The sequence below is a fragment of the Daphnia pulicaria genome, chromosome 3 (assembly GCF_021234035.1).
Source record: "Daphnia pulicaria isolate SC F1-1A chromosome 3, SC_F0-13Bv2, whole genome shotgun sequence".
Classification (NCBI taxonomy): domain Eukaryota; kingdom Metazoa; phylum Arthropoda; class Branchiopoda; order Diplostraca; family Daphniidae; genus Daphnia; species Daphnia pulicaria.
This window is the reverse complement of record NC_060915.1, coordinates 10,912,647-10,938,226: the sequence shown is the minus strand read 5'-3', so window position 1 is coordinate 10,938,226 and position 25,580 is coordinate 10,912,647. Positions and strand designations below refer to the sequence as shown.

Below are 25,580 nucleotides of genomic sequence, written 5' to 3'. Positions count from 1 at the left end.
CATTAATGTGGATTTTAAAACAATAGCCACCTAGGAATAGTTTATCGAACCACCGTAACGAACGCGGCGCACATTTTTGAAATCAGCAAGGACCGAGCAAAGAAAATACCTCTAAACGAAATTCATGGTAAAAAATTTTTTAATATAGGATAATTGAACAATGTGCGCGAAATTGAATTAAAGTCAATACAAAAGTAATTTTTAATGAATGAGAAAACAGTCGAAAGGTAAACGTGAAATTCTTTGCGAGAAGTGAGTTGCTCAACAAACATATCTTAACTAGTCTATATATATTGGACTGAATTATAAGATACATATTGTCATATCGAAGATAATTTCAAGAAATTAGTTCAAAACCAACATGGACTTAAATAAAATGGACGACTGCACTTCACCGCTGACTCCAGAATTTTACATCTTCCTATTATTCGGTATGTCATTGCCTTTGATTTTTTTCTTCCTGATAACCAAAAGAAGCCGGAATCAATCGAATGCTTGCTGGAGACTTTTGCAACACGTCTTCCAGGAAGCAATTCAATCCGAATCCCTACCGGAATTACAAGAAATACTTGCCATTCAAGGCCCACAAATAACCACACTACCGGCAACTTCCCTCGACGAACATGAAACTACCCCCATGTTGACCGCCATCCAAAACGGATCTTATGAAGTCGTCGTCTTTCTAAGGGAGCTTGGAGTTGATGTTAATCTCCATGGGACTTTCGAGTGGAGGGGAGCCAAGTATGACAATGTTTCACCTCTTTGCGCAGCCATAATAAGCCGTCAGGTGGACATTGTTTTCGAATTTGTCATCGTCGAAGAGGAGCAGTTGGATAAGGTCACCGCCGACATGGAGGGAATCAAGAACAGCTCAATTGATAAGGAGCACAAGATTGAAGTCTTGGAATTAATGGGAGCCGCCTACGCTTGTATAGACCCAGTGGCATCGAGATACGCCATTTTTATCTGGAAAGAAGCCACGAGACTTCGTTACTCAACATCAGTCGATGGACAACCGGTGATCCCCAAAAGAATTTCGCCTCCGTCTGATCTTTTTGCCAAGGCGATGGGCTTCACTTCCGAATTCCTGACATTGGAACACCTCGAGCAGCTTGAAGCCCAGCTTGACTTTGATGATGACTATCCTGAATTGAATCTCTACAATCAGGCCTTGTTAGTCATTCAGAGGATTATGGATAAATCAAATCCCGAGGAACATATATATATCCTCGTGCTATTGTGCACTTACGCCTTGAATAACTTCCACAATGACAGGAATCGAGCCGTCAGCATCGGAATGTACCTATTAAGTCAATTTCAAGGACTTGAAGACTTGGATGAAGACTTTAACAGCGTATTAATAGAAACGATTTGGATGCTAGTTACAAATTTCAAAAACCTCTATGACATGCCCATCAGCTCCGACCGAGTAGAGCTATCGTTCGCCAATCTAATAACAACACTGGAAAGTACCTTAAAAGTGAATCAAAATACGGTTGACTACCTTGATGACTACGATAATTTTGCTTTGTTGACTTTGGACTTGATTGGCTTTTTAACCGATTTGCTCCCTGTATTAAGTAAACAAGAAAGTCGTCGATTAAAGCAGACTCTCATTACTTTCAATCACACCGACTTCAGGTACCACATGGTAGACTATGGAAATGTTCTACACCTGACGTGTCGTCAGTGTTATGAAGACTTAATAGAACCGACACGCTTTCCAATCAGCGTGATAAAAGTTTTGCTGGAACTGGGAGCCGATCCGAATTTTACTTCGTTCTACCTTGAAGAGACTCCTCTCCACATTCTAGCAAAGAGCAACCAATGGGAACTCTGGTTGGAGACAACGAATATTACCGAAGCAGTTCAGCTGCTGTTGGACTCGGGAGCCAATATCGATCAGCCAGATCGTGAGGGCAGAACCCCTTTGGATATTTTCAAACTCAAAGAAAAAGAATTGAGTAAAAAAGGAACGCCAAGCATTTTCCTGCAAAAACTGATCCAAAGAGAGCAGCTGCGGCCGCTTAAATGTTTAGCTGCCCAAGTGATTCGTCGAAATCGAATACCTTTCGTCCCCGGCGACCTGCCAAACACTCTACTCACGTTTGTAAAACGTCACTGAAGCAAGATCCAGTTCTTCGCACTTCTCATTCTCACAAGTTTCCATTTGATTGAATTGTAATGCAAATTATCGTCTGATTTGAATTTTCGTTAATAAACTCGTTTTCTAATATCTTAACTATATATATCTAGTGGATTGTGTTACTATATCCCATTACAATATGAAAGCTTAGTTGTATATCGAAAACGTTAACAAATATTATAATAAAGTGCTCTAAAAATGATAGCTTCAATAGAGCCAAATGCCCAAAGCAAATCTCACACAGCCAAGGCAAACGAGAAAAAGTACGCAAGACCCACTCGACATCGTCACGGTGGTCACGTTTATACTCGTAACCACGTAAGTAGAGCTTCACACGTAACTCGTGTGCTATTAGGTTATGTTTCCAGCGAATAGCTTTCGCTCCTTTTTAATGTGAGACGAGAAATATTTTCCCAAAGTTACTAGAGCTGGGATACGATGAGGCACCAATGAAGCAGTGACATCAGCCCATCATCCTGGAATATCTTTTAGTTTGACCGTCAAATTTAGCTAGTAAAATTTGGCTCGGGGTTCGCCTTTCTCGTGCCATCACCGACTGTCTGGGCGCTGCAACTATATTTGAAAGAAAGCTGTCGTCATCCGAACCGGTCGTCAGTAAAGTAGCCCGTGTAATTTCAATATGAATACCAACTAAAAAACCATCACGACCCTCACAATGAAAAATTCCAAATGCCTTATGGCCCATCTGGTAAGTTTTTAAGCCACACTTATCTAACAATTTTAGGACTAGCGTAATATTGCACGATGGAATTCGGCATGAGGGTTGTCGGCGAAAGTCTCCAGTGTAAAAGGGCAAGGTCTCTAGCACCGTCGGCGAATGACCGCTTCAGTTCCCCGATAATTAGAATGAAGGTGCGTGGAGGGGGTTGAAAGTAATTGCTTTGACATTTCATTGACCCATGCATCTATCATTAATATGTTTTTCGTCAACCTCACCAGTAGCACCTTTTTTTCGGCCGTTTTGGCAGTAAAAAACATCGTTATGAACGTGTGTCTCTTGCCCACGGAGATACGGGCGGCTGCGATACAAGTCCCAGTTGGTCGTGTTGCTCCAGAGGTACAATATTGTGTTGTATGTAGGCATTAATATGAGCATTATAGGACCCAATAGACGGTGCTAGAGTTTCTTCATGCTGGCCTGCAATAAAGTTTCTTTGACCTGATCCCTGCTCCACCGTTTGACACTATTTGGGCGGGACTGACGGAGCCGATAGGAGGAGCCTGATGCTGTCCTCGGTGTTGGCCAGCAGCTCAACCTGTACGCTGAAAGTTGACGTCGTTGACTGCCAAGTTGTCGAAATCCTTTTCCGCAGAGTGACGATCAATTAGCAGGTATCCCTATCCTGGGTCTCTCGGATCTTGCTGCTCCTCGCCTTCACTCACGTTTCCAGACACCGTTCCACCACGGTTCCACGGACGCTCTGATCTTATCGATCTGATCAAATAAATATTCTGTGTCCTGAACGCGCCGGTTTTTTCGTGGACAAAAACCTTCTGCAGCGAAATGACTCTAGAAAGACTTTAAACCATTATAGAATAATTGAAATGAGAAAAACAAGTCGCGATTTTCTGAGCGCTCAGGATACATCATATAAAGTAGGTGAATAATAGGGGTGAAAGAAACGGTCGTCTTATTTAAAAAAAAAGAAGCTTGAGTTGAGTGCTGCCATCTGGATTCATCATGGGGTACAAAGCGGCCTCCCTTTCTTCATTGCGTATAGTGCCAAGCAGTCAGCCATTTTGTAGTCAATTCGTTAAATCTGCCTGTGCTACGTTTTCACCAGCTGCATTCTTCTTAAATTTTGGTGGAGTTTAGGACTCTTCCAGAGGTAATTAACATTAAAATTAGTCTCAAGGTAATGCATAACTTGTTTCTCTCTCAGTTAACATGTTCGTCTAAGAATATATTCTGAAATCAGGCACACGGTTTGCCGAGGTTGTCTTTTTCAGAATTTCTTTAGCGCGACGCAACGCTGCATTAAAAGCAATTTTGCCATTCAAATTGTTTCGGTTTATTTTGACGTCTAATAATTCTGTTGATCTGGTTCAATGTGGCAAATTGCGAGTTGTGTTGGGTTCTTTTACCGTTTTCGTACGTGTGGAAGCACACACCTTTTTCACCAGTAGATTTCACTGAAACTATGCTTTCTGTTCTGCTTGCTATATACTTTAGTCATATAATTCATAAATGGGTACACTTCGATCGGTTAACGTGCATAATGAATACTTTTATTCATAATATTTTCTTGTGTTTCACAGTTTGAAGATGTCTGATGTCATTGATAACAACGATGATGGCAATCAAGAGGCCTCATTTGTCATCTTTGCAGAAGGACCTGACGGGATGACTCAAATAGATCAAAATGATGAAAGTCAACAGCTTTCGATTGGTGATGATGGTATCACAATTGTTGTGACTCCAGAAAATGAACAGCAGGTCTCTGAGCTTTTAAGAGCCCTTCAGGCATCACAGGGTGGAGAAGACGTTCAAATCATGACTGAAAATGGCGAAGAAATTCACCAATTCAGCAAGGTAAAGGAAGAAGTTAGTACTGATGAAACAGAAATTATAGAACCACCTAAACGAAAACGAGGACGTCCACCTAAACAGCAGCAAGCCCAAGCAACAACTAGCGTAGTGACAGCGGCCGAAACGGCGAACAAAAAAGCTAAACTAATTGAACTAGCTTTGCAAGAGGCTGATGCAAGTGTGGCTGAAGGAGTATCTAATCTAAAAAGCTCTCGCTTGAGGGAGAAGGCCGCCAAGCAGGGTGGATTGAAGAAGCTATGGTTAAGTAAGGAAGATTTGGAAGAATCAGGAGAACCGGCAGCTGAATCATTTGATCGTGGAGAATTGAAATCCGATGGAGAAAATGAAGTTTACCCCTGTGATGAATGCCCTGAGGTACATAATTTTACATGTTCTAGTATGAATAAATTAAAATACATCTGTTTTAGCTCGATTTTGGGTCCATCGAGGAACTGAAAGATCATCGAAAGGAAATCCATCCAGCAACATTCCATTGCGATATATGTGGCATTGGTTTTGAAGACCAAATTGGATTTTTCGAACATTTGAAGACTCATTATGAGAAGCAAACTCCGAAAAAAGGACGTGGTAGACCGCGCAAATCAGTTGCTGCACCTTTAACTCCCGTCGCTTCCAGTTCAAAGTATATTTCAATAACGAAATATTATGTGATACATTCTTATTTTTTTTCTTGAAAAATCAAGGGCACCCGAAGAGTCTGTTAACGTGACTTGTGAAACATGCCAAAAGGAATTTCGTAACTCAAAGGCATTAGATTCCCATGTACGTAACGCTCACCCTGATGCTATCACAAAGGCTTACCACTGCGCCCAATGCAACACTAGTTTCCGCTTCAAAGAAGCCATGGAGACCCACATGGAAAATGTTCATGGTGCCGATAGACCAGAGGATGGTTCTGCTCCAGAGCCTGGGAAATCAAACGAAGAAAAAGAATTGGATCTTGCAGAATTTGAGGCAGAAGAAGAGGGTGAAAATGTTATGGGGGAAATTGGCATGGAAGAAGATGAGGAAGACTCAGAAGATGGCGATGAAAATGACCCCGGAGGCAACGATGAAGTCGATGAATTAGCTCTTCAAGTAAGCCTTTTATTTTACAACTTTTGTCGTAATTTTCACTTACCGATTACCAATTCAACTACAGGAAAGTGGAGTAGCTGAATATGATCCAGCCATTGATGGTCACTGTTGTCAACTCTGTGGAGCAGTCTTTTCGGCCAAGAAAAGACTTATTCAGCACTTAAAGGTGAGAATATTTTACGATTCAGATAAGTTTCAATGCTCCAATTTCTATTTTTGTCTTGGCAGGAGGATCATCATATTGGCTTTAAGCGTGGACGCCGGCCAAAGTATCCTCCGGTGGAAACAGCCGAAGATGGCACTTTCCCCTGCCCTGTGTGTAATCGAACTTTTACGCACAAGAACTCATTGGCTTATCACGTTCGAACGCATGCCGGAGAACGACCCCACCAGTGCGAGATCTGCGGCAAGTCTTTCTTTGCCAATGGAGCATTGAAGGTTCACATGCGAGTCCATACCGGTAAGCTTCACTAGACTAAAAAATAATTATGACTTTCTAAATGATTAAAAAAATATTTCCATTTGGTTAAAAAAAAAGGTGCTAGACCGTATAAATGTGACGAATGTGGCCGCGAGTTCCGCCAATGGGGTGATCTCAAATATCATTTCACCTCCTTGCATTCTGGCGTACGACAATATCAATGGTATACTTAATTCTTTTTTGAAATGTTTTATATTTGTAGAAAATTCTAATCCAGGTTTACTATTTTGCAGCGAATTTTGTGGCAAGTCATTTGCGAGAAAGTATTCTTTAATTGTTCATCGACGCGTGCATACAGGCGAGCGTAATTATAAATGCGAATTCTGTGGTAAGGGATTCCGTGCTTCGTCCTACCTCCTCAACCACCGTCGGATTCACACAGGTAATACCAGTACAATAACAATACATGTTCGCTAACCCGATTTCAATCATCCTCCGCTTTCTTTTAGGAGAGAAACCTCATCCTTGTCCTGTGTGCTTCAAACCATTTCGAATGCGATCGGACATGAAGCGCCACATGCAAATGCATGCACGTGACGGTTCGGATGTTTCATTACTTTTGGCATGCGCTGAACAAGGGATTGATCCCCTTGAGGCAATTACTGCAGATCCGGATGCTTTGGCTGCGCTGAGAGAAAAGACTGCCAACTCGAATGAAGCTAAAACAACTGCTCCTCGGGGAGCTCGTGGCCGCAAAGTATGTAATCAATACCATTCTGATTCAGAACTTAGTTCTAACACTCCTTTTTTTAGCAATTAAAAAGCGAAGAAGCGACTGCAGTAGCAACAATTCAAGATGATGAAGAAAACGATGAAGGATCAGTTATGCTGACTATTGTGCCCAATGAAGATGGAGAGATGGTGGCTGTACCTATTCACGTACAAGATGAAAACGACGAAGATGATGACGGAAACAAAATGGAAGTCCATATGGATGGTGACGAAAACGCTGATAATGAGGTAAAGCTCTTTCTTGGATATTCTAATGAATTGACTTAATAAACATTTGCGGTTGTTTTTTGTTATGCAGGAAGTTCAGCAACTCCAGCTGATCAATGAGGACGAACTTATTCAAGAAACCGACGGTCTAGGTGCAGTGACAATGAGGGATCCTAATACTAATACCTTGTATGTGTGGTCTGTGTTCCCTAATTCTCAGACTAAGTAATCTATTGACACAATGACAAGCGCCCTAGTAATTTTTTCTTCGCGAATTGAATCGCTTATTAATTGTGGGATCTGTCATTCCCTCTCTGATTCTGAAGATTATCTTTGCATAGAACTTTTGAGCTTCTCTTCCTATTCAACCGTTGCCCCTTGTACAGATGTTGTACCATGACACAGAACAGCAGTGAAAATACAACCGGGAAACAAAATATCACGTGGTATTTTCTCATTATGTTGAGAGTTGAAATTCGTTGCCCAGTGATCCTGGGGTCAAAGTTCCTAATTTAATTTTTTGAGCTGTGTTGGTTGCTATCAATTGAATAGTATAAAAATAATATGTAAAATTATTTCCGTTTCATCGATCAAGTTTATTTTCTTGGGTATAAACATAAGTAACATATTCAGTTGATTTAATTTTCCAAGAAAGAGACGAATTGGGTAAGACTCTGCAATTGCTCTTCATTCCGCATCAACGGAACGTTTTGGGCGGCTTGTCGCTTAGGTATGATTAATTTTGAAGCGGAATCACACGTCCAACCTTGCTCTTCCTGTAGCTTCGCGAGCAATTTTTCCGCATTCTCTGGATAATCAACATAACCAACCAATTCAGTGAAGGTGGTTGAAGTTATGGACAGATAAGCTTTCCCTAAAAATAATAAACACATTCCATTTTGTTTTCATTGATAATTTCTTTCAGAATGTTCTTGAACTATATACCTATGAGTTGAATTGATTTTTGCCGAAGATTTTCTTCAAGACAGGTCATATAAGGTTCAATTGATGGAGGCCAACTTGTGTTTCTGAGAAGGCTGAACACTGAATTGTGCTCTTTTAACCATAGTTTTTGACCCACCTCCCAGATTTGGCCAAGTAAAGGGAATGCAGTTTTCTCTTCATTTGAGATTCGTTTCCAAAGAAATTTAGCATTGCATCTACATCAGCGTAAGAAAAACTCTTGATTATTAGCACCAGTCATTACAATGTAACTAATATACTTACAAGTCAAAGTTACACAGATATATACTGAGTAGCTGACTATGCAAATCTGCTAAAACCAATCCGCTCGCACCCTGAAGGAAAAACATTGCAATTAATTGTTCAAGTTTTCGTCAACAAAACGACAACAGTACCTCGAGTTCCTGCTTCTCCAGTTCTTGGGTGGTACTTTCAAATAAAACAACTTTTGACGACATTTCCCCTTTTGAAACCAGGACGTATTTTATGAAATTTTTCGACGATTGTTTAAATCAAGTTCAATTTACAGCGGACCTTCAGTATTTTGGCTGTACTACACTACAAGCGTACAGTGTGCAATTAGACTGTTTTTGGTTTTTATAATGCTTTGTCGTCTGCCACGATCGAAGCAAGAAGTAACAATCATCGACACCAGGGGGCAGAATATTTTCGAGAAATTAACAAATTACAAAAAATTATGAGGGCGATGAATGAGATTTTTTCCTCGTGTCAAACTTATGCAATATAATATAAATATGGAAAACCTTCTGAAAATGTGTGCCCTAATAACGAAAGGGAACTGGTTTTAAAGCCACATAGTAAAAACATATAAATACCTCTTTTTTCGGTTCTTTGTAGGGACCGTGGCCAACTATAAAAGGTTACAAAATTTTATGAACAAGAAACAAATCCAAGCGTCTTTACTCTTTACTTTAAATTTCCTAAAAATGAGGAAAGAATTCGACTATTCTCCGGAAGAGTCCTTATCGAGCAATTTTTGGTTTTATTTTCTCGAAGATAATTTATTCAAACAACCTTGAAGTGCCAAGTTATTGTTTCACAACTAAAACAATTAATAATTGGTAAATCTTAACGCAGAAATGTGGCGGCGGTTGAGAAAGGGTTTTCCTATTTTGATTTTCTCTTGCTTTTAGTTCGTCAGACTGACGTTAGTAGGCGGCAGTCTGTTTCATCACAGTTGTTCCCGCCGTTCTTTTATGGGAGGGGATGTGCTACAACCAATGGGAATTTTCAAAAGTCTAGCCCGAGGGGGACTTCAGTCTCTCCCCGTTATATACAAATGTGTTGGGATATAGTTAAGGACGACGGGAAGGCCGAGCTCAGACACATTCTTGAACTTCACGTGCGAGGATATACCTCTTTAGTCACTGCTGAAAATACAAGTTGTGGAGCCAAATGTTTATTATTCGTCTCCTCCCTTCTGCCAACAGATGAAAACGCTGTGAAACATGTGTCGTTAGTGTGTGTGTGTGTGCACAACTCGTGGCGATTATCTCCGTTTTTATTTTGTTCCAACTTTACACGTGTCTTTAAGATAAACATGATTCCCATCTGGGATAGTCATCTTTAACCGGTAAGATCAACATTTTTTAATGGCTTTTCATTTTACTCGAGTTGGGGTTTGGGTGGAGAAAGAATAAATGGTGTCCTTGGTTAGAATTTTCTTCTGAACAACATGCCGGAATATTTTAACATTTCAAAGTCTCTCATGGGAATTGGGGCCCCCGTGTCTGTTTCTTTGCATATGGTTCGCGGTTAAAACAAGAACAGAATAGAACCACAAAAGTAGGAAGAAGAAAAAAGAGTTTACACACTTGCGGAAGGAATACAAAGCCCCCCCATTTTCCTCTCCAAATAACATACGTTTCCTTATTTTAAACCTACGATGAAACGAGAAACATTTCGTTTTATGCAAATTTATTTTATTTTTTATTTGAAAATCAGAAGCCTCTTCTTACTCACGTCACTTGGCACTATAAATTCGAAATTCTTACTTTCTCCCCTCTTGCTCGATGAAAGATAGAGTATAAATAACAAAATGACTAACGCACAGAAGCAACCCAGACCTTTGCCAAGAGACGCGTGTTTTATTAATGAGTGTAAATAATGAAGTAATAAAAGAATTGCATAAGCGCGTGCAATCCTCCTTTTAAAAAAATATTTCGAATTCTTATGTATACATCACCACGTCGGAGATGTGTGTATTTTGTGATGTTACAATCAACAAATTTTTTTTCTCATGGTGTTACAGATATTTATCGAGAATTCTAAAGTTAAACATTCTTCATAGGCAGCTGTCAGATTACAGCTTCTTTCATCGTCTCACTCACGTAGGTAACGAAATTTCAAAATTCAGTCAAAAGCCAGTAGAATTACGTATAGTATATGCTTAAAAGAAAATGTATTTCGGCTCAGGATTTTTCACTTGGGAAGAGAGAAGAGGAAAATTGTTACGCCAAAAAATGGTTTCTAAGTACCGGGTACACAAGTAATAATAACAATCTGCTTTCCAGGAAGAGAAGAATCAGCCTTTTTTGACACCACATTCGTGAGAAATAGTTAGAGTGAACAACTGCGAACACTATATTTAGAATTATCCGATGATTATTGACAAGACGTATCGGATTTTAATCCCCAGCTCCATTTCGTCTTCTTCCTTTGGGGCTTATCGTTATTTGAAAACAGATTCAAGTAGTAGTAGTAGTCCGTTATATAATGTGTATTTTTGTGTTCTTTTTTCTTTTTGGGTTATACCGAGAAAGAAAATATGCATCAAGGGGGGAAAGAAACGATCTATCTTATGACTCTGGTTGTACGGTGAAACGTTTAAGATGATGATCTTCTATATATTGCGTCCCATATATCATTCTTCCCCCCGCATTTTTGTTCCTCTCTAGCTTATGTCTTACTGGATTTTTTCGTTTTTCCCCCCTCCTTATTCGTTTTGGGCAATGTTTTAATCATGTCCATGTTGAAAGTCTATCACTGTTATCAAGCTTTCATAAATCATAGAAATCAAATCTGATAAGGAAATCCTTGTACTCGTTCCTACAAACTCTTTTATATCTGACCGTAAAACCTTTTTTTCTTAAATCCCAAAAAGGCAGTTGACGTGTGTGAAACAAGTGGCGAAAAAGTAAACATTTGAGCGTGTTGGTTAATGAAGACTATAAGTTTGGCATGCACTGAAAGGATCACCCCAAGTAATTATATGCCTCATTGTACTATATCCTTTCCAGACGACAACCCTTTCCTCGTCTCCTGCTTTGTTGCTGTTCGTCGACCGTGTCACACACGACAAGTTTATTAGCCCATCATCAATGTCTCGATTGGAGTGCATCGCTGTGGAAGCCGGTGGGGACTGCGAGGGACAAGAAGTTGTCCTAATGGAGCCGCGCCCTTTCAGGCCTTTCAAGTCGAGTGAAGAGTATCTGGTAGCCATGAAAGAGGATCTAGCAGAATGGCTTCATCGTCTCTACCACCCGCAACTCAACATTGACTTTGACAACTTTATGGATGTCCTGGAAGACGGCGTCGCACTTTGCAAGGTATACGCACGCTACACTTGTTTCTCTTGCTAACTATTCCATTTGTTAGTTGGGGAGGTCAAAAGTCTCGGCTTGAACCATTTATTTGGGTCGTTACTTTACCACATATAACGCCGAAAGTGAAGTTAATGAACACATTCTTGACATTTCTCGCCGCCCGCTATTTCACTTGTCACTTTGAAGGTCTCGGGGCCAAACAAACAATTTTTATATATTTTCAAGGAGAACTTGAAAAATGCCGACTCTCATGGCAGTTATCATTTCTGGGCTGTATGTTCGTGCAATATTTTTTTGGATAGTTACCCAAGTTGATAAGAGATGAACGACTTTGACTTTGACGCGTGATAAACAACATAAATTAGAGCACGCAAGATACAACAGGGAAATTGCGTTGTTAAAAGGCCACGGTCTGCTGAATTGCGTTACTTTCTTCGACAGAAAAAATGGGCAGATTGGCCAAAAAATAAAATGCCATAGAAGAGAAAGTTTCTCGGTCGGGAAGTGTCTTGCACGCATGTGGAACAACAGAGAAAAGAAGTCATTGCGGAAATAATTTTACTTTTTATTCATTCACAAAAGCACGCCAGGAAGATTGCGTCATTCATGCATCCATCGTTGGTGGATTTCTCTTACGTTACCGTGAAACATGTAACGACTGAGCTCTAGTAGACGTCATAAAAGTTTCCAAGACATATTTTCCCTTTCTCGAATTCGATTCGCCAAATTAATCTGAGCATCCACGAATAATTAAAGAATAAACAAGCCACTTGACGATATTGTTGATGACGTTTCTCTCCTCTTTTTATTCCGCAGCATGCCAACAATGTGAGGCGGACGGCGATGGCCTACAAGGAGAAACTGGAGCAGCAAGACAGCCAGCGTCGCCGCAAGTTCAGCACTCACTTGGACATACCTGATCGCGATGTTCTCTTCCGGTCTGAGGTTAGTATACCGTTTTATTATGGTTATCACAGAAGAAGAAAAACCCCTTGCCCTAAAGAAAAGCCGTATTCATACTACATGATTCCATGTATACCAAATGTGCGCGGACTGCGCTCGAGCGATAATTCCGTCATTGGCGCCTTTATTCATTGGCCATTATTCGTAATAGCTCGAATGTGTGTGGGGCGTGTGCCTGCAGGATTGTTAGCATGGCGATTGTTTTGTCCGCCTTATTTACTCCGCAGATTGGATCTTCGTGCGGGAGGAGAGACACCTGGAGCCTAGATTTTTCTTTAATATCAAAAAGACAGCACGACAGAAACTTTCCACTTCGCATCTTTGGTTCGGCGGTGGCGGCGTCGTCGGTATTATAATACCGTTTCTTTTTAAAAAGCCATCACGGTTTTCGATCATTATGAAAATTCGACCCACTAGCCAGGGAGTCCGCTCTTGCGCACACACAAGTAGGCCGCGCTGATGTCGTTCAGCAGCGTGAGTCACGCACCAACAAAATGGGAAGGATGCCCAGTTAAACGGGGCGCTCCTATATAAACGACCTACGTGTGTGTGTAGGGTAGGGTACGTCGTTGTCGGGTGAAAAAGTCAAAGCAAAAAAAAAAGATCCGGGAGTCCAAGTAAACCCCGGATATTGGTGACCATTTGCGGGAAAACACACATCAAATAATGTAATTCGACTTTGGTTAATGCGAACTTTTCACACATCTAAAAGTCCACAATAATTTTTTTTAACGTCCAAGTTTTTTGTTTTCTTTTCAAATTATCAAGAGCCTGAGAAATAAATTTTTGTTCTTCCTCGAACAAATAAATAAGCTTACGCGCGGTCTCGAGACTTTTGTTTTTTCTTTCAAGGGGACATGTTTTGTAAGTAAATAAAATTCGGTAGTAAAAAAACGATAGAGGAGAGAGAGAGAACGAAGCGACTTTTTATTAGTAGAAATATTTATTTTAGACGCAATCCGTTAGGTTTGACTTCCCCCTTTGAAAATTTTTTCGACAACGCCCGCTTGCAGCAAACATCGATTGTTTATACAAGTCAAAAAGGTTTCCAGTTTTGGATATGCTACATGATTCCGGGGCTATAACAGCAGCTGAGAAATCACGGGGAACGTGTTTTTTTTTTTTTCAACTGAATGTTTTTACACTCTGGAGGGACATTTGGGCGTTACTTTTTTTAAAAGGGGAAAAATTCGATTCGGATAGGCGATAAGTCAATTTTACACGCCAGGTCGGCAGGCGCCAGTTACAAGTTTACAAGGTCGCGTGATTTAATATAAAACGCCATTTTCTTCGCCAGATTTACACTTACATGTATATGTGTATTTTTTTTCCTTATAGTATTATCACTAGCAGATAATAATGAACCAATTTTATTTGGTATCAAACTTTACCACATCCGTTAAGAACAAAGTTCTTTTTTTCTTTCCCTCATAGATATGAGGTTTCGCCATATTATATAGTAGCAGTAGTGCAAAGAATATTTTTTCTTTCACTTTGCCAATGGATAAATAACTTTTTTTTTTCTGGGTGTCTGAGGGTGTGTACGCATTCCATTGAAGCGTATAGAGGGGGGACTTGTGTGAGCGCCATATTTAAGTGCATGTTATTGCACTGTCGTGAGAGTACTCGGCGGTTTCCCATTACGTTTTTTGAAGGGTCTGGTAGATGACCCGTGCATAAGCTAAAGAAAAATAAAGGACCTCTGGTGCTAACCGCAGTTGTCTCGATATGATGTCATTTGTTATAGGTGAAACCCAAGAGTTTCTTCGCCCGCGACAACGTTCACAATTTCATCCAATGGTGTCGACTCCTCGGAATTTACGAGTGTCTTTTATTCGAAACGGATGACTTGGTTCTACGCAAAAATGAAAAAAGCTTCATCCTCTGCTTACTCGAGGTATAACCCAATCATTATTTGTGGATTTCAAATGATTTTTATTTCCAATATTCGTTTCCAAAATGTTATTTAAATTTAGGTCGCCCGACGAGGAGCCAATTTCGGTATGCCCGCTCCAGTTTTGGTCCAGTTCGAAAAGGAGATCGATCGGGAGATAGCTAAAGAGGGAAACTTGGAAAACGGCAATGACTATGACGAAGAAGAGGACATGATGGAATTGATTGAATACGGGCCTCAGGCGCAAATAGTTACCAACGATCTGCGAAGTCTCGATGAAATGGTAAGTTTCGATTTGTCACTTTTTCTTGTCCAGCTGCCATCCATCTTCCATTGTGGGCCACGGTGTTGTATTGCTCAGCATGGGTGTATGTGTGTGTGTATAGGAGATAGTTATAACATGTCCATATAGGAATTCCTTTTTATCGCCTTTCTGACGCGCTGCTTTTTGGCGGACATCCGTGAAGAAGTGAACCCGAGAATACAAAGAAGCAGACGGTTCTAATGGATTACCAGAATGCACATTGGCTTTTCCTGGAGGTGGATAAAAACAAAAATTCATCTCGAATGTCCGACTTGAGCGTCCAGTCAGAGAGTGTAATGATATAGCGGTGTCCAAATAAGATAGTGGTCTGGCCCCAGCGACTTTTCGGCTCTCTTTCTTTGTTTGTGTACGTATAGAGACGACTTTCGAAATGTATTGGTTGTTGTATAGGCCGTTACTATTTTTTCTTCTTCGATCGGAAAAGAGCAGCAGCAGCAGCAGCAGCTTCGTCGCCCGACGATCATAGAAAGTCGTTTGGAGCCGAGCTCATTGGCTTGCAACGATGTGATTTCTCTTATATCGGTGGTAGAAAGTATAATGTCCAATTGTCCGTTCGATTTTTTTTTCTTTCCCAAAAGAACTTTCAATGTGATTGCGACCAGGTGGGGGGTACACTTGGCACTATAAATTTGCGCAACTATAGGCGTCGCTATTATTGTTCTGTGAGTTTTTCTACCACAGTGTACGTATTGTACTATTGTGAAAAAGAAGAAAAAGATGTGCTTGAGAGAAGCCTTTCAATTGAGCTCATTTCCGGGGCCAGGGACGTTCGTATGTGTGGCAGTGCTGCTGCTGCTGCTGCTGCTGGCAGATGCAGCGATGGTTATGCTAAGGCGTCTCATGACATCTCGCAGCGTCGCGCCAAGTGATGCTAAAACCAAGTCAATCCAACCATGACAAACAATCGTCGTCTGCACGTCTAATTCCCACGATCTCCATTCTTACTCCATTCCTATCATCTCCTTCTTCTTTTTTTTGAAATTGAGGAGAAATCTTCAATAACGCAACAGCTCGAAAGATTTCGTCGATTTCCCTTTGGTTGTTTTTGTTGTTTTCTTTATTCAGACGCGCGTTGATTCATGGACGCGCGGAGACCAACAGAAAATAATAACCATTAGATTTTGCCATCGTCTGGAAAAATAAGTAGATCTGCCGTCTAGTGTTTCATCTTTCACGCTTGGAAGTTTGGTCAGCAGTTTGCCGCATCCCATTGAGGCGCATCGATTTACCCCAGTCGCAGTTCGGTCGGCCACACTCACGTTACAACGTAACGGATGAAAAACAAACGAGGGCGGGGGAGCATCTAACTAAACACACACACATACACACTGGGCATGGGCACTATAGTAGTGTGTGTGTTGTGGGCACCGTTACTGGAACACGGTGAGGAAAGCGGGGCGTGAGAGCGCAGCGGCATGGAAAAGATAAGACCGAAAATCCTAGCCCAAAAGAGTTTCTTTTCTTTCTTTTTCCCTGATATATAAACTCTCCCGCTATCGTCCTTTTTAGCACCTACCGCAAATTTGGTGGACAGAATGGACAACAAGATGAAGTCAATCCCCTATATCTAAAAGCCGTTTACTTGTCCGCCTTTTGATATCGAAATGTTTGTTTCATCTTCTTCTTCTCGACCGGCGATCAAAACAGTTGGCGGCTAATTTCCCTCTTTGGTGGCTATCAAATTCCCATAACAAAAATGAGTCAAAACCGTTGATGCGGATACGTACGTCTTTTGTATCATGGTGAGAGAAAAGATTGTGTTATTCGTGCAGTTCTACCGGGACGTTATAAAAACATCAAAGTCATGACGGACACACGAATGTTTTCTAAACATTTTGCATATAAATGGCATCGTATCGATCTTGGAGCGATGAAAAGTAAAAGCAAGATACCTGCAGTTCCTCCAAACAATCCATCTTTCAGTGTGTGCATTTTATTTTTATTTTTATTTTATTTTTTGTTGCGAATATTTGATTGACAATTTTATTGAATTTTTTAACAATCTTTTCCCAATATGGTCCGATCCCGACGTCCGAATTTTGTGGCTATCTGATTTATATTCCGACCGGTTTTTTCTTCCAGCAAAGAGAATTTTTTGGACTATCGCAGGTTCTAATATTCTAATATATAGTTAAAAATTTGGACAAGATTCGCTTGTTGGAACGTCAAGAGCAAACCGTAAAACGACCTCCCTGCAGGGGCTTTTGTACTGTTGGAAAAGAAAAATTCACGACCGTGAAAGTTTCTCTAGCCTTTTCGGCTTTTATAATGAAATAATCATAACAATGCCGATTTGAAAATGTTTTTTATTTTTCTTTTTGCTATTCATCCGTGTTATGGTTTCCCAAATCTAACTAACTTGACCTTCAACACGGAATGATACATGTTGTAGTATAGGGCTGGGTATTTGTTGGTCGGTACTATCTTCATTGGTTGGGTAATGCTGACGTGGATGAACCACACACAGTGCACGGTTTTTCGTGTAACACGTCAACTAATTCTTCCTCTGCAAAAGTGGGACAAGGTTCAGATACTTCAAGAGCTTCTCTCCTCTATTGTGTTATAAAGTTCCTTTAAGAGTATCACGTTCGAACGAATTTGAAGGTTCGACAGTATTAAATGTCCACTTGCTGGCGCAATAAGTAGCCAGCAGCAGAGTTTACATTCTTTCTCTCTCTCTGTGTGTGCCGTGTGAGCTGATGCTGAATAATCCTTGACACCAATCATTTCTACAATTCATTTCGCTCGTGCCACATTTGACCTGGCCCGTATCTCCTCCAGCAGCAAAGTCAGTCGACTCTCTATGAGTTGACACCAAAATTTCTTATATGAAAGAGTGACATCTTTGTTTCGGCGCAATGTCGTGAAAAATGAACGTATCCAGGATGGGGTTAGCTTTTTATTTTTACAGCTCTTTCTCGGAAAACCAACATGAATAACAGCACCGAATATGTTTGGTTGGCATTGTTCTAGGAAACGGTGGCTTTTTTTCCCGACCTGAATTTGTATTTTAACGAACTCTATTCGAATGTCATAATTTTTTTGTTCCTTTTCTTCTTCTTCTTTTGCTTGTTTTGTGTAAACGCCACCTGCCATTCTTCCTCTTTTCATTGTGTGTATTTTTCTTTATGGTTTTTTTGCTGCTGCTGCTGTGCGAGAACCGTGAGCGATGAGCGAATTTCTTTTTGGAGGAGTTTAAAAGAGGTAGAGAGAGCCCGGCGTAGGAGAACATACATGCCCTGCCACATGATGTTCTTTCAAACTTTGATTCATTGATGATGGCTTGATGCTGCATTTCGTGGGAATTCCGCTACATTATGTTCGCCCTTTGATAGAGATATTGCGTGAGACTGACTTGTCCTCCTCAAGCATCTCTTTTATAGTATAGGATATAGTTTAGTTTGAAAGGAGACTGTAGTATATTGATCTTTCTTCTCTTCTCTTTCTTTACACTTGTTCGTGTCGGTTGTGTCTCTCCCATCAAATCAAAACCGCTCAAATTGGATCTGGCCCACAAATCCGACGCACGGCGGATTGAGAAGGAGTCGACTTCAATGTCGAAACAATCGTTCTCCTTTAAATGCCACTGGCAAGGCCTTAAATGGATGCGATTTCAGGGGTCTGCTTCTCTCTCTTTCTCTCACGCACGCAAAGAGGGGGGGGGGAAGACCTTGAACTGGGTTTGCTTCACATCGTCCATCCGCGCTGCTGCTGGCTGACTATAGAGCTGATCTTTCTGGTCGTGGTGGCGCGGGTTCGATGGTTCCCCTACACGTGTAAATAAATGAAGGCGTCCTGTAGAAGTTGTTCACGCCGAGAATGGTCGTGATGCCATAGTTGGGGGGGAAAAAAATTATAAAATCTGTCAATTCACGCAGGTTTTATAATAATAATAATGCGCGACTTTTGTGTGTTGTCTGCGTTGACAGGATTTGGCGGCAGACCCGTTTTTCCCGCTCGCTTCTATAGCCGACTTGTTGCTGATTACATTATAATAATATCTCTCTTCTTTTTTTTTATTATTACGATTCAAGGTACGAGATCTCGTGGAAAACTGTTCGTGCCCGACTCAATTCCCCATGATTCGTGTTTCAGAGGGCAAGTACCGGATCGGCGACACCAAAATGCTCATTTTCGTCAGAGTAAGTTAGACAGTACTACATTCACACTTTTATGTATATCTCTCTCTCTCTGATATAATCAAATTTGACGTGCGTATGTGTCTGTTCCGCCTCGCTAGTTTTTATGACTTTATTCTTGTTTGGTTTGTTTATTTTTTTTTAACGAAAAAACAAACAAAAGAATCTTTTATGATTTTATTTGTTATTAAATATAATAAAATTACATGGGAAGGTGAACGTATGTAACATACACAAAAGCTAGGCTATATGTATATGGTAAGTCTGTATAAGGTGAACGCATGCCTGCGCATAATAAAACGGCGGATTGGTATGCCTAGATGACTCGCCTCCGGTATGACAAAATTATTTAAGTATACAGAACCGCGTTCAATTTCCCCACGTTTAAAAACCTCTTTTTCCGTAGAAAAGTAAATATATGTGAAGTTTGAATTGTTCTTTTGTTTGAGCAAAGAAAATACTACTTGCCACACACAGTAAGTACTTTACTAAATGTAAAAATAGCAGTAGTCTTTGCTAAGATATCGTATACATATTTATGAGTCAAAGACTATGTGTGTTTCTATATATTTTTTCCAAAAGTTTTCTTAAGTATTCTAATGGGTTCTTATGTATTCAAGACAACGTCCGTAGTCATTGTTTTACCATTGACTAAAATGAACCCTGATTGATCACTGTTTTGCATTTTAAGCGCTTCTTTGGATTTTGTTTTATTTATTTATTTTTACTTTTATTTCGAATAACAAAAAAAAAACAGGTTCTACGCAATCACGTCATGGTCCGTGTTGGAGGAGGCTGGGTAAGAGCTTTTATTTTTTGTCTTTTAGCCATCTGATTAAAATAAGTCCAAAAAACGACCCTGTGGCACCGATTTTCATTCCCAAATTGTTTTTTTTTTTCTTTGTGTCTTCGATTTTTAGGACACTCTATCGCACTATTTAGAGAAACACGACCCTTGCCGCTGTCGAGCAGGTAGGAAGAAATTTTAATTGCTGGTGGCCTTCTATCGGTGAAGGCTGCTATATCACTTATTTTGGAACCTGTTTAATAATCTAGAAATTTGGCTGCTGTAACTGCTTTTTCATTTTTCCAAAATGCTCAATTCATTACTGTAAATATAGTGCGAACCCAGGCTGCTCTTATGAGAGTGTTGAGAGATTTCTCGAGGCTGATGACTTGCGGAAGATTGCTGCTGCCTAGAGACGATTTCCATATAGTTTTGATGATTATGACTCACCAAAGTCCCTTCCTTATATAAAACTCGCCAGTGAAATACCGGGAAAACTTATGAAACAATGAGAAGCGCAAAAGATTCCTTATATAGGACATCCTGAAATCGAACGTCTATTATCGTTCGGGGAGGAAAAACAAAACAAAACAAAAAGGCTGGGAGAAAGATAGGAGACGTAACGAAGCTTGAAAGCTATTAAAACACAAATAGATGGGAGGAGGCCTATCAGGGAAACCTCTCAGATCTAATCAGCATCTCATGCTATAGGCCGTATTATTATAGGTTTTTCGTCTTGTTTCACGGAACAGTCGCAGAGTGTGTTCTTCGTCTCTCTCTTTCTCTAACCGGTCGAAGCTCATTGGTATTCTATGACATCATTGCAGACAGAAAAACAGGATTCTCTCTATCCGTAATCAAAGCCTTGTCTCCTTTTGCTGACAGTCCATACGGGTCTCCTTTCTGTGTGCGATCACAAAAAATAGAAAGAAAGACTTTGTCTGCTGTATATGCAAACAAAACCCAACGGCAGAACAGATATATACTTAACTCGTGTAAGAGTGAAGCGCGGCATTCGAGTGGGTAAGGAAAGTTGCCGGTCAAACTGGTCAAGGTAAACGGGATGCATTGGCAAACGCAAGGCCAGTTTCACAGATCACGATGAGATTTGAGAGAGAAGAAAAATGCATAGAGGCGCGTGCAAGAATTGTGACCCAACGAGGTGTTATGGATACGCTCGGTGCGGAATTGTATTTCGCAAGGTTATATAAATATTCGTAACATGATGAAACTGGTTCTCAAATTTCTATTTCGGACCGTCCCCAATTTCCCTATTAAGTCGTGGGAAAGAATAATCAAGGAAGAACAATGCTACATCCTGCATTGTTTGAAATTGTCAAATGACAAACAATTTATGTAACCAAGTGCAATGGCTGGATGATTTCTTTGTTTTTATACCTTATGTAAAATTCAACGAAAAGAAAAAGGCATATTGTACAAATGAGTTTGAGATGGACAGCCGCTTATTATTGAATATTATTACCCGGATGCAAAACAGTTTTTTTTTGTTTTTGTTTCTTCTTTCTGCTGATCATTAAGCTTTGAGTAATGTGCAACTGGATACAAACGAACATGCACATTTTGACGAATAGTTGCATTGAAGATTTCCTTTTTCAAGAGAGCTGGTTTTGTGTGCATTACCTTTTACGGCTCCACAATGCCACGCGATTCTTTTTTTATTTTTATTTTTTTTTGTTTTCTTCGATTCCATGTCAAGAAAGAACATACGATTCTCCCCAAAACAACAAGAAAATATTACCAGTTGCCAAAAGATTTAATTTTTCAACGATTACGCAGCTGCAATGCGGCAACCAGAAGGGATTTTTTTGTTGTTGGTTTCAAGTCAGGAAACGTTGACAACAACAAATGTAGGATCCTCCCAAAGACTTTTGCATGTTACCTGGGAGTTAAATAGTTTTCCTCCCTTAACGTTGGAAAAACACGCTTCTTATCTGATGAGAAGTGCGCACGCAACGAGTCCCCCAACTATGGTTGAAATAACTGGTTATCGCTACTAGCAAAAGCGCATTTACCTCCGGCATTGAAGTGTCTCGATTGGAATTGAATTGGAATTAAGTCATCATTGTAACAATAATGCGGAATCATTTTTTCGCCATTTCACTAACTGTACTTGCACACCATTTTTAGTTTCGTGTGTGATTCAATGAGGCCTTAATAATGAATCCCGTACACGTCTATAAATATCAACTTTTGGTTCATATCTAGGGCATCGAACACCGATCACGTCCAAATTAAGCGTCAGTCAGAATTCCCGCGGTACAACACAGATGGAGGTGAGCTACGAACGGGGAACATCGCCACCGAATTCCCGCCGCTCCTCCGGTGCCTCCGTTACTGGGACAACTCTATCACGCAAAAACTCAGTGACCGGAACGACGACGACTTTGCCATATTCATCAGCATGCGATTCTTCAACCGAAACAGCGCCGGCCCCGAATCGGTTTCATGCTCGCCACCGAAGTCCTTCTCCCTCGATTAGGTTCCGCACAAGTTTCTTTATTATTAAATCGTTTGGATCGAATTATTTCGATCAAACGAAATGGCTTCTTATTTAATCTCTTTTTTTCAAATATTGAAGTTGACTCGAATCAACTTTGATGTGCAGTGTACGACGTGTCTACATCGATCAAGTGATATGTACTAACTTTTAATGCCGTTTCTTATCAGGCATTACTCTTCAGGGGCCTTGGGGAGCAGCCCAATTTTCCAGCGGTCGGGATCTGCTCGCTACAGTGCCAATAATTCATACAATTACGGCCAGACTTCGCCGGCTTATCAGCAAGAGAATCACAAAGTTGTCTCATCTTCACCAGGGAATGCGGATTGCCCTGAGTCGGACGAATGTCTGCCAGCCAAAAGTAAGTGCTGACAAAATTTCGTAGAAATAAGTCAAATGGCATACAAACGAGTGCATACAAATATAGACATCTTTTTGAAATAATGGACAGCTTTCTCGTGATTCACGTCAATGGCCTTAAATAATTTCACTGAACAATTTCACCGAGTCATTTGGTCTTTCCGAATTATTATAATGACTTAAATAGGGCTCAGTCTTCCGACAATTGACTCGGCTTTGCCTTCGCCAGAAACTTTCCCAATTCAGCCATTAAAATATTGAGTATTACTAATTGTTCTTTGACGCAATTTGTATCGTTTAAGGTCATTCAAAGAGCGTAATTTTGAAACGTAAAAAAAAATAGTACTTGTTGTGTAGCGCTTTGTTTTCGTGGAGGTCAAGTGAAATTGTGAAATTTATCGCTGTTATGTAGATTATATCCACACAACCGTGAAACTTCAGTGTTATCTACCCCACGGGCGCTATCTTATAAAGAATTGATATTGCAACAGCAGATGTTGTTGCAGTGTCCTAAAACTAAAAGTTAATTTATTTCAAAGTTTAAGAAAGAATTTAAAAATCGATTTTATTTGTTTTGTGTAGGAATTTGGAGCCCCAGCTATCGACGTTCAACCAATGCAAGTAATACGCAGCAGTCCAAGCTTTCTCGTGGACAAGACGATCAATTTGGGACTAAAAGTAGCCGGACGAAAGTCACGTCGATCAATAACACTGACAGCAGCTCCGAAATATCCGATGAAGGCTATCGAACCGGAGTGGGAGCCGGAGACATCAAAAGCGAAGAACTGGATGAACGACCCGATTCCAGTTGCACTCAAGTGTCGCAGACAAGCTCTTTAGAATCAGGTGTGTCTTCTGCCGGACCATTAGATGATTCCGATCCGGCTTCTAGTAATTATAAACAGGAAAAACTGGAAAGCAAGTACAATTACAGCAAAATCCCCCTGTTGGGCAGTCTGCGTAATATGGGCAAAAGGGCCAACTCGCATTACTCGACGGAATCCATCGGCTCGTTGTCAAGGAAATCGTCATTAGAACTCGATTGCCGCTCACCCGTCCACAGCAGCAACGCCTTATCGCCTAATTTAACAAATCTGGGATTCCGGCGTGAAGTTTTCGGCCGGCATTCACTTCGAGCGCGATCGTCCACCAACGACGGCGAAAAGTTAACTGTCAGAACGAATATTGACTTTGGCGAGCCAGTGACCGGATCTAAAAACACTTTCACTTGGAGCGGAAGAAACAGACGGCAACGCCCCAGCATTCAAACCGAATCAACTTTCATTAAGAACAGAAATCCGGTTAATTCTCCAGGATCGAGTTATCGATCCCGTTCGGTCAACAGCGCGGCGTCGCGTGAACATTCTCGAGCTTCTTCCACATCACCAAGTAGCAGAAGACGCAATCTCTTTGTTACTTCGTCGGGATATGGCGCTCCTACCTCACCAGAGATTAAACCCATTCCTAATTTGAAATCACAAAAACCCGTGTATCATGCTAAACAGTCGCCACCCACTTCGCCGCTCCAGTCGGATCCCTCCAAGATATCGCCCTTGTTGCGCAACATGCTAAAAGACGTGGAACTCGACAACGACGCTTCGATACTGAAGAAAATGGAAGAAATTGTTAATCAGTACAAAGCCCGAGTTGAAAGCATTCTCGCTGCTGAAGGGAAGACGTTGAATGACGATTATACGGCCAGAGCCTCCCCTTCGGCCCCCGCGACTCCTTGCATCAAAATCAACGATCAGCGAAACGAAGACCCGACCCAACGACCGGCCAAGAATGGGACATCAAAGCTTAGCAGACGCAACTCTCTCGACTCGAGCCTGTCACATCTGCCTACACGCATGTTCGTATCACCGAGGAAAGATTTAGTTTCACAATCTCCATCTAAGATCCCAGTGCCGAGGTTCTATCGCCCGAAAGAAGATGTTAGGAATCCATGCTTAGTTTAATCTATAGTAATATGTTACATGCTGAAACGCATTCTTATTGTCCTTGGGGGACTAAGGTCAATTTATTGTTTAATTGTGGGTTATGAAATAAGCACCTTAATCTCTTTCATTAATATGATTGGTAAAACTTAATTTTTTAAATGGTGAATAACGTTTTAGCATTATTGCGGAAAAGGGTATTCTTAAAAATTAAATTTATGTAATTCAAGACTTGTAAGCAGATAAAGTAACTCGTCCAGCAGCAGATGTTACACAGATTGCACAAAACATTAAAAAAAACTCGGAGATGAGGAAAGATTGTGGGCTGGGACACATATGCGATTGAGCATGCGGATTTAGCATGACCTTAGTGGTAATAAATATACTGGTGAAAAAAAAAATAAGGTAGTAAAGATTATCGTGTAATTATTAAATTTACTTGGGTCAGGTTTAAGCTCAATAAGTTCTTATCTATTTCAAATAACACAGTGCAATAAATACATATATCTTTACGGCAATCCTTTGTGATCAAAGCTAGTTAACAAATATACTAAGATGGCTAACTTACCCTTCGTGAAATATATAGCAATCTGAAAATTCCAAGTGTGCTATTATGAAATCAAACAGTACGAATTTTAAAACATTAACAAAAGGTGGTGTTTAAAAAAACTCGGATTCTATTCTAAAGTTATGGTTCTCCAACCGTTGATTATATTCTTCTTTCTTTTCGCTCAGTGAGGCTTTTTTATTGTTTGTTTTCATTTGCATACTCACCTTTCATGATTCAGACCTTTGTATTGTGAATGATTGGAAAAAATAAACATGCTTCAATTTATTGATCGCCGTCCAACAAAAGATTTTTCAACTGATGAGAATCTTCTCAGTTCAGTGAGTCACATCGAAGTCAACACGA

At 40.5% G+C, this 25,580-nt stretch overlaps 3 protein-coding genes across 5 annotated transcripts; 2 read left to right on the top strand and 1 right to left on the bottom strand.

Annotated features, from left to right (window-relative positions):
• Positions 1-3,842: 3,842 nt before the first annotated feature.
• Positions 3,843-7,654, top strand: LOC124328245 (zinc finger protein 724-like). Of its 3 annotated transcripts, none has more exons than XM_046786951.1 (11): positions 3,843-3,996; positions 4,427-5,072; positions 5,126-5,340; positions 5,402-5,795; positions 5,860-5,961; positions 6,024-6,255; positions 6,334-6,439; positions 6,510-6,658; positions 6,726-6,973; positions 7,030-7,236; positions 7,307-7,654. In XM_046786951.1, exons 2-11 carry the CDS (start codon positions 4,434-4,436, stop codon positions 7,442-7,444), a joined length of 2,430 nt encoding a protein of 809 aa, XP_046642907.1. In that variant the 5' UTR covers positions 3,843-3,996; positions 4,427-4,433; the 3' UTR covers positions 7,445-7,654. The 3 variants fall into 3 exon arrangements, with proteins under 3 accessions (XP_046642907.1, XP_046642910.1, XP_046642909.1); XM_046786954.1 differs by having other exon boundaries at positions 3,871-4,023; XM_046786953.1 differs by lacking the exon at positions 3,843-3,996 and adding an exon at positions 4,123-4,359.
• Positions 7,655-7,790: 136 nt separating this feature from the next.
• On the bottom strand, positions 7,791-8,794 carry LOC124329358 (COP9 signalosome complex subunit 8-like). Its single transcript, XM_046788412.1, has 4 exons — positions 8,574-8,794; positions 8,443-8,513; positions 8,161-8,375; positions 7,791-8,089 (listed from the first exon to the last, which is right to left on the bottom strand). The coding sequence occupies exons 1-4, from the start codon at positions 8,634-8,636 to the stop codon at positions 7,854-7,856; spliced, it is 585 nt and encodes a 194-aa protein (XP_046644368.1). The 5' UTR covers positions 8,637-8,794; the 3' UTR covers positions 7,791-7,853.
• A 711-nt stretch (positions 8,795-9,505) lies between these two features.
• On the top strand, positions 9,506-25,502 carry LOC124329325 (GAS2-like protein pickled eggs). The gene is made up of 11 exons (XM_046788361.1): positions 9,506-9,772; positions 11,439-11,747; positions 12,561-12,689; positions 14,455-14,604; positions 14,684-14,884; positions 18,961-19,068; positions 19,823-19,864; positions 19,986-20,037; positions 22,079-22,352; positions 22,541-22,731; positions 23,313-25,502. Exons 2-11 carry the CDS (start codon positions 11,520-11,522, stop codon positions 24,686-24,688), a joined length of 2,751 nt encoding a protein of 916 aa, XP_046644317.1. The 5' UTR covers positions 9,506-9,772; positions 11,439-11,519; the 3' UTR covers positions 24,689-25,502.
• The last annotated feature ends 78 nt before the right edge of the window (positions 25,503-25,580 follow it).

Coding starts and splice junctions, on each gene's coding strand:
- LOC124328245 (XM_046786951.1), top strand. CDS start 4,434: ATGTCTGATGTCATTGATAACAACGATGATGGCAATCAAGAGGCCTCA. Junction 5,962..6,023: donor GACTTATTCAGCACTTAAAG/GTGAGAATATTT, acceptor TTGTCTTGGCAG/GAGGATCATCATATTGGCTT. Junction 7,237..7,306: donor ACGAAAACGCTGATAATGAG/GTAAAGCTCTTT, acceptor TTTGTTATGCAG/GAAGTTCAGCAACTCCAGCT.
- LOC124329358 (XM_046788412.1), bottom strand. CDS start 8,636: ATGTCGTCAAAAGTTGTTTTATTTGAAAGTACCACCCAAGAACTGGAG. Junction 8,514..8,573: donor TGGAGAAGCAGGAACTCGAG/GTACTGTTGTCG, acceptor TTTTTCCTTCAG/GGTGCGAGCGGATTGGTTTT. Junction 8,090..8,160: donor AAAATCAATTCAACTCATAG/GTATATAGTTCA, acceptor TATTATTTTTAG/GGAAAGCTTATCTGTCCATA.
- LOC124329325 (XM_046788361.1), top strand. CDS start 11,520: ATGTCTCGATTGGAGTGCATCGCTGTGGAAGCCGGTGGGGACTGCGAG. Junction 14,885..18,960: donor TGCGAAGTCTCGATGAAATG/GTAAGTTTCGAT, acceptor TTACGATTCAAG/GTACGAGATCTCGTGGAAAA. Junction 19,865..19,985: donor TCCGTGTTGGAGGAGGCTGG/GTAAGAGCTTTT, acceptor TTCGATTTTTAG/GACACTCTATCGCACTATTT.